At 32.8% G+C, this 8,405-nt stretch overlaps 1 protein-coding gene across 2 annotated transcripts; it reads right to left on the bottom strand.

Moving 5' to 3' along the window:
- Positions 1-915: 915 nt before the first annotated feature.
- On the bottom strand, positions 916-8,196 carry LOC108687360 (putative sodium-coupled neutral amino acid transporter 11). Of its 2 annotated transcripts, XM_018193082.1 has the most exons (7): positions 7,986-8,196; positions 4,824-4,877; positions 3,537-3,630; positions 3,196-3,405; positions 2,338-2,590; positions 1,908-2,256; positions 916-1,455 (listed from the first exon to the last, which is right to left on the bottom strand). In XM_018193082.1, exons 1-7 carry the CDS (start codon positions 8,052-8,054, stop codon positions 1,006-1,008), a joined length of 1,479 nt encoding a protein of 492 aa, XP_018048571.1. In that variant the 5' UTR covers positions 8,055-8,196; the 3' UTR covers positions 916-1,005. The 2 variants fall into 2 exon arrangements, with proteins under 2 accessions (XP_018048571.1, XP_018048562.1); XM_018193073.1 differs by lacking the exon at positions 4,824-4,877 and having other exon boundaries at positions 7,986-8,146.
- Positions 8,197-8,405: the final 209 nt, after the last annotated feature.

Raw genomic sequence — 8,405 nt, 5'->3', positions numbered from 1 at the left:
TATATATATATATATAAATAATATCGGAAATTCAATAATTATTTCGATTCGTACATTAAAATTCTGTTTCTATAATAATGTGCGTCGCGGAGAATTAATTAATCGTCTTCTTCGAATTTCAAGCTCATTGTGCACACGATTAACTTGAAAGATTATAATTTTATTCTATGTGTAACTCGGTAAATTTGCGTGCAATAAACATTCATAAATCTATGTATTTTACTAAACGAGGCATAAAGAGAATGATTACATATAATATCTATTGCCAATTTTTTTGGATTTCTCGCTCATAAGCAAAATTCCATATTGCATTGATTTTATATTGCGATAATTATATGTTCGAGACATGATTTCGCAATCACATCGCGTCGATAGAATCATAGAAGGAACAATCGTATTATCTAACGCATATAAATATTCCCGATTATTAACGTAAACAATATTCCTTTTTTCTATAAATTTACGTCTCATATATTTAATACTAAAATCTAGCTTAGAGCATAAAATGTTTCCACAACGTGAAACATCTATCTATTTAGACGTTACAATATAACGTCTATTTTCTATAAATCCAATAGTGTCGCTATTCTCTTTAAACCTGATTTGCGCAACTTTATTTTCCGTGCAATGACGATATTATAATCTTTTCACTGATATATTTTTTTCTTAGATAAAATCCTGCTTTATTTAATCTTGTAAAACCTTTCAACTTTTTTCTCGCAAGTTGGTGATATATAAAATTTCACGTTTCAAGATTTTTGAAATTATGTATTCAAAGTTATCGCATCAAAAATGAGGGATATTGATGAGCCAATATCAAATCTCAATTTTTTGATTTGGTACTATCATGCATATAGATAACGTAGAATCATCTTATTTTATCTGCCTGACAATTTAAATGATGCCTGCGTTATTTATCCTGTGACATTTATAATCATATCATATTATACTTTCATTCGGCAATTTGGTGGACTAACAATTAAAGATTTACTGTATTCGTTAATCTTAGATCCCGCATTCCGTGAGAACAAAGTCGTCGGTGGACATTGTGGCGTTAAGATGCAGCGTTGTCGTCGAATTGCCGACGCAATACGGCATTACCTTGCCGTGAAAGCAGGTACCAGAGCAAGTGTTGGTTATAATCAGTAAAAGGCCGGAAAGTGCAGCTAGAATACCGGCAGTCATCAGCCCGAGCGCCGGAAGTTTCTTGGACGAGAGGACCGGCCCCTCCTCGAGCTTAAGATAACAGAGACCGGGTAGAATGTAAGCTAGCGGCACTGCGGCGAGGATTCCGTTCAACTCGAGAACGATGCCGAGACAATCCGTCAACATGGAGATCAGATACGCCATGCATATTATCGTCAAAGTGATTATCAGGTACTCGCGGTCCGAATTAGGTATGTAAGCCTCGTGTCCTTCCAATTCATCCGTACCTTTTATTGCAGTCATGAGTACCTGGATCGATAATAAATCGCAATCATAATAATTCTTGCAAATACTCCGGTTTACAAGAGTTTATAAGAGTACGACTTACAGAGATCACCTTTATAAAAAGATCCTATATTAATTAAGTTCAAGTATCAACAAGACTTTTTTTGTGTGAATACAAATCAATGTTGATGCCAACCTTATTACTCACAGAATTCCTTTGATATTCATTATTGAATCTTATATCTATTGCATATTTTGTTTACTATATTATAAGTTACATTATGCAACTAATTCATTTTATCGGGATCCAGTTTTTCTTATTATTAATGCTGGATTATTTCATACTAAAAGGTAATAATTAATTATTTATTTTGAGTATTAAAAGTACTGTCGTAAAACTCAAAATAAGTAATTAATTAATTACTATCTTTTAGTATTAAATTGGCCAAAGAAAAGATGAACATCGGAGACATTACCTCGCGCGTAACGAAGCACTCGATAGGGAAGGTAAGCAGTATGGTGCCGCTAAACAACACCCTGGCGAAATTCATCAGATCGTCATCCCAGCAGTAATTCTCCATAAGATCGCCCTGAACATATGACGTGAAGGTCGCGTAACCGGCGACTCCGAAAGCCGCGGCGATTAGAAAAGACGTGAAGAGGGACCAATGTGTCACGATATCCCACTTCTCTTGGGTCGCTCTTTCAATTGAGCTGTAAATCAGGAAAGTATTGTGATGGCACATGAAGGCGAACGCCATTATACCGATAGACGGAACGATCCCCGGGAAATTGGCGAATCTCCAGCTGTCCTTCTGACTCGGACTGTAATCAATCGACGTCTATGATTACGTATAGAGATTTTACAGGAGATATTAATGAACTACAGACGAAAATCTCACTTACACCAAGGCAGACATTGTATCCATCCGGATGGCAATGGCGAGGAGAATGAATCCAACGCAAACTAGAGAGAGGAAGGAGATTTTTGCTAATCGCGCGACGTTTCTGTACAGACAAAGCGGGACGGTGATGCATAAAGTTGCCAGGAGGATGACGACTTGTCGATGAGCGAGAATGTTCGTCTCATCCATCCCTGTCACTCTTATTAAAACCTTAGTCACTGTATCACCGACGACGACATTGTATGAAACCATTGCTGTAACGTTAATAAAATTATTTCATAATTGCGCGTTGATTAAAGGCTGATATATAATTTTCCTACTTTAAAAGTGACACAACTAAAACAATAAAATAATTTTAGAAAAAAAGAGAAAACTATTTTTTTAACTTGATAAAAAATGATTGATCAAATAATCGACGAAAAGAATATGTTCTTAACATTTTTGTTTCACAACCTTTAAAAATCAATATTTGTTATGACAATTTTTACTATTTTTTTTTTAAATTATCCTTTTTGAGTTGTGGCGATCTTTCTATAAAGTTAAATTAGTTCATTCATTTTTATAATTGATTGGATAATGTTTATTTAATTCATTCATGATAATTATTCGAAAATCATGTCTTTGAATTATGTCGATACAAAAGTCAATGCAGACAGATAAATATCATTACATTATTTATTTATCATTTATTAAGTACTATAACTAATACAAATTGCTACTAACATTACATCAATATTATAATTTCTCATTGAACAATATAAATGTAATATAATACATGTTACACATAACAATTCCATTGTTGACTAATAATAATATTGATGTAATGCTATGGTTAGTATGAATTGTGGGGGATACATACCTATGAATGGATACAGTAACTGCAATATCGTAAGAATATAGAAACCAGCACGACCGAAACTCGCTCGCATCAGACCCTGGTAGCTCATCTCGCCGCAAATACGCCCGCTTCGCACCATGAGAATTAACGAATAGTCGGTCAACGCCGCTACTAAAATTAACAGGGCGATGCCGAGACCGAAGCCGGCTTGATGCAGAGCGTACGGTATTCCTGAAAAATTTATATTAATTTAGCCATATTTCTAGGGGACGGCTTCACAAAATATCAAACGGATTTCTTTTATTTTTTTACGATCTTTCAGAAAATACGCGATATCGAAGCTATCATTTTTTTACATTTACCGATGACTCCGCTGCCGATGATGGAATTGATGAAATTGAAACTCGCGAGCGGCAGGCTGCTAAATTTGCTGGACTTGTCTTCTATTTCTTCATCCTACAATATACGTTGACATTAGAACGAATGCTTTGCTTTTGTTTATATTTATAAGCTTTAGAAAAGAACCTCACATTCAGAATTTCATGATTACGTTAATTAAACATTGCGTATTCAGACTCGTACCTGCAGATATTCTATGAGCACATTTTCATGCTGATGAATATTAACGGCATGAGGGAATGAAAATGTCATTCCCAGAGAGGTGCATAATAAAAATACGTTGGTAAATTAGTTGGCAAGGAAGAGTTAAACGATTTACACCATTACAGTCAACGGAATAATTTGGAGCGATACCGAAAGTGAAGTAGAGGGGCGTCGTGATAAAAAAGCGCTCCTTGCAAGCGGGAATGATAGCGCATGTTCATACGGCAGGTCGAAGGCCAACGGCCGTGACAAATTGACGAATTGAGCGTTGAAAGAGTGCATCGTCCTACCGGAATAACATTACGCGGGATCAATCAATATGCCAATATCAGCGAAGCTACTTGGGAAATTTCTGCTGCATGTCAATTGATCTGCTTTGTTGTTCGTCGGAAGCTAATCGCGTAGATTCGCAAATTAGAACGTAATGAATCGTTGCGTCCGTAGCGATTAATTCGCTTGTCATTCCAATAAGAGGGAGATAAAACGGGTGAAAAAAGTGATGTAATTAATTTCTATAATTAATAGAACAGAAAGAAAGATTTTGCTACATTTTGTTATCTAAAAATTTAGCTAACAAAATAAAAATAATTTTGTTTGGACTATTAAAATAATTATGTATAACATTTAAATGAGTTGCTAAAATGATCAAACGCCACATTGTCATCAACGATTAAGTGTTCTACATTGTATCTTATGGAAAGAACAATTTTACTTAAAAATATCTAAAAATTTAATTAAATACAATTAAATTCGAAAATAATTTTGTTAACTATCAAAATAATTAAGATACTCAAAGCTGATTGCTAGAATGTCAAAACTTTTTGCAATATTGTTCATTATGTTTGAACGTCCTATATAATTATTTTGATTGTCTAACAAATTATTTTCAGATTTGTATCTAACTAGAATGAAATAAATTTATTACTTCAGCTTACATTGTAATCAAGAAAAAATTTGATTGAAGATCCCCATCTAGTTAAATTTTAGATTAGATATTTCAGCAAAATCATTCCTTCCATGTAGATTTGTAGATGTACAGTTCTTACCCTAACTAATCGTCTCATATCATCATAAGATTCTTCCGATGCGATGCTGCCGACCTGTTGAGTTTTTAAAACAAGTATTAGTCAGTCATAGCGACAATCGTGTGTCGATTTTCAAAACATATTCAATTTCTTTTTCACATATCGAAAAAAAAGGGTAATGCGCTCTTTTCTCATCCTTCTTGTCACTCGCATTTTCCCTTTCATGGATGTTCGTACACCCATACGAATACTCTTTATTGACTGTAGTTCGAGACGGACATAACAGCTCTTTGCGAAAGAAAAAAAAAACTAGCGCAGGAGAAATCATGGATTGAAACGAGCGTATCGGGCGAAATGTCATCGCAGAAATTTCTCATCGCGGATGGAATTGTTAAGGGACTCTCCCACTCTCTTACTCTCTTTTCTCTTCTTTTCAAGATGACGGAAACTTCCAATCTTGAAGATATCAGAATCGCATAAGAAGAAAAAGCGTAATTGCGCGTTTCTATTCGCGCGATTATAAGCAGGAGAGAATCGAGAGAAAATCGCGCGAAACGAAATGAAGATTACGACTTTCCTGCGCCCTTAAAAATCGTGCGGATTAAGAGCAGATAGAATTAACAAGATAGCGAAAGTGGCGTTGTAACTTTCTCATAAACTTTTTACGTGGCAAAACTGAGAGGATACTGGCGATTCTCCAACGTGTCGTTTGCAAAATTATTTTGCAAATCACACGACGGGGTTGCTCGATAATTGTGTAGCGACTATGCTATGATCTACTTTCCAGTTGAAACTAATTAAAACATCTGCTATAATTTCACACTCAACATAAATGTAATATAAGTTCAGGGTTGGAATGTTACTAATGTCATTTTTCTATTAACTTTATTCTAGATTTAACTTACTCTTCATCTTTTTCTAATTCTTACAAGGGGAGACTCTGAACCCTCACTGATTTTAATGAAACTTGACAAGATTAAAAGTATATGCCCTTGAATATAAATCATCGTCCATTTGGCCGTAGACGGTCTACTATCTGAAATATTTCAATATTAAATTTGACAATGGCATTCCCTTTACGGTTCATTAGAACGTTTAATACAATATAATATTTATAATTATTAATTAATTGCTAGTGTGGTTTGAACTCGAGTCGGTAAGTTAAGAGACTATTACCATATCTTCTACACTATAAATTATTACTCGAGTATAAATGCTCTAATAAACTAAAGAAAATGTCATTATCACAAATTTAATATTGAAATATTTCAGAAATGGTAGACACTCAAATGGAAGGTAAATGATTTGTACTCAAGAGAACATATTCTATAATCCAGTTAAATTTCAAATCGGGTCATTTTAAAGTCTCTTCTTGTTAGAAAAATAGATGAAGAAGTTGAAATCAAGATTAAAATTAAGTTATATTGAAATAAGTTATATTAAATAATTGAATTAAGTTATATTAAATTGAAAAATGAATAGAAATGGTTCATAAAAGCAACACATTACCATTACTTTTTAGAAAATAATTTATTTCTTTTTTATAATGTTAAAGTAAGATATTAAAGTTAAAAATTACATTATTTAATAATCAATATTAATTTGTAAAAAATCAATTTAAAAATTTTAAGCTATTCTTATGCTTTTCTTTATATTATTTATAAATTTATATCTAATAAATCTTCGAGACTTCTTTATATTAATATTTTTATTTTTTAACAAATGCTTTATTTTCATGAGAAAATTAAATTGTAATTTACAAACGCAGATTTTATTAAACATTGTTTATAAACATTAATCGTTATTAAAAGTTCATTCTAATATTCACTACCAATACTTAAAATTAATAGTTCATACATATATATGTATGCCACATATTGGCAGTGATTATTAGAATCCAACCTAAGATATGAAGTACAAAACATTTACAAAATATCTAAATTTTTATATTTTAGAAAATATTTTAGTCATTTAAAAAAAAATAATATCTATTGAGTAATTAAAGATAAAGATTAAAATAACAGTAAAATATACATATATAGTATAATACATATATAGTATAATAATGGCTGAATCTGTTATCGTTAGAGAAAAAAGAAACGACAAGAATAATGAAAACGATAACAGCGTTTCAAATAATGCGTTACCTCTCAACTTTAAATAAAACACATGGTGTTACACGACAGTTATATTATTGAGTGTGAAGTTATAACACGGATGTTATGTTACTTTTAGTTGGTGTCGACTGGAACTAGAAGATCCCGAGAGATATATTTATTTTCTGAATTAATTTCCTCTAGTAGGAAAAAACATCTTATGATAAACAAGAAATATAAAGAACATATTTTCTTTTGCAGCATATGTTGCTGATGAAAACTGATAGGGAATTCGATTAAATGCGTTAGTGTACATTAAAACTGTTGTATATTGATTTAATTTAAGTAAAAGTAAATGCAAATATTTCAAATTATTAAATACATATTTTACTTAATAGCACAATAAAATATATTGAGGATTTCATCGTTTATGTCCAATCGAATCCGCTACGACAATTAATTATTTTTGTTTGAATTAGCAGAAATAGTATAATCTATTATATATATTGCGAAATATTATGCAGATATTTTACATTGTGCTATAAACATATATATATATATATATAGAAGCTTAGAGTGCAATCAATCAAGTTTGTTATATCAATTTAATTATATCTAAAAAAATATTAATCTATATCAATATTGTACTTTCATTACAAAAGTTTAAATTTGTGTAAAAGTAATTCAAAATATAAGACTTCTTTTTCACTTTAGACAGACACTTTACGAGAACTTTTAAATTGCAAAATATTCAAATAATCTTTTTGTAAAATGTAACATCTGGAAATAAAAATATCATAACTTTTGTACTTTCCAGTTAAATTAAATTCTGTCGGTATATTCCAGGATATCAAATAATTTTTACTCTATTTTATTGTAATAAAAAACGTAAGAAAAAAAAAGACATCGAGAAAAGAGAACGAAAAAGAGATGCGAGACATTCTCTCTTCATTTGTAATACGGTAATGATCTGCATATCGCTTTGCCGGCAACGATTTTATTCGTTCCGGAAAAGCGAAATGGGGACATGTTCGGTCGACGCGGAAGACTTTCGTTGAACAGAATAAGATAGAGACGGCTTACTCACATCCTCGAAGTTCTCTCTCGCATCCAGGATATAGCTCTTCTCGTTAATATCGGATGCGGCATGGACCATCCTGATCTTGTAATCAGGACCCTTTTGCGGTAAAGGCGGCCTAACTTTAACAGGAGAAATGATAGCGCGAAAAAAACTAGTGTGAAACTTAAAGGGAGGGAACGAGGTTTGCGGTCAGGTCCGTAGACGTCTGAAGTTCCGGACTGTCTTCTTCAGCTTCTCGTCTTTCCCCTCTGGTTATTCGTTCTCCCTCTCTTGTACCTTCCGCTTCCCTTATTCTATCCCTCTACTCACGCACGCGCGTACACATATTTTCGCCAATTTCTCCCTCCGTCTCCATCGCGAGCCTCAATCACACCCCATCATCCTCCCCATATTTTATCCTCTCTCTCTCTCTCTCTCTCTCTCTCT

The sequence above is a fragment of the Atta colombica genome, unplaced genomic scaffold (genome assembly GCF_001594045.1).
Source record: "Atta colombica isolate Treedump-2 unplaced genomic scaffold, Acol1.0 scaffold102, whole genome shotgun sequence".
In the NCBI taxonomy this organism is placed as follows: Eukaryota; Metazoa; Arthropoda; class Insecta; order Hymenoptera; family Formicidae; genus Atta; species Atta colombica.
This window is presented reverse-complemented; position numbering and strand designations above follow the sequence as displayed.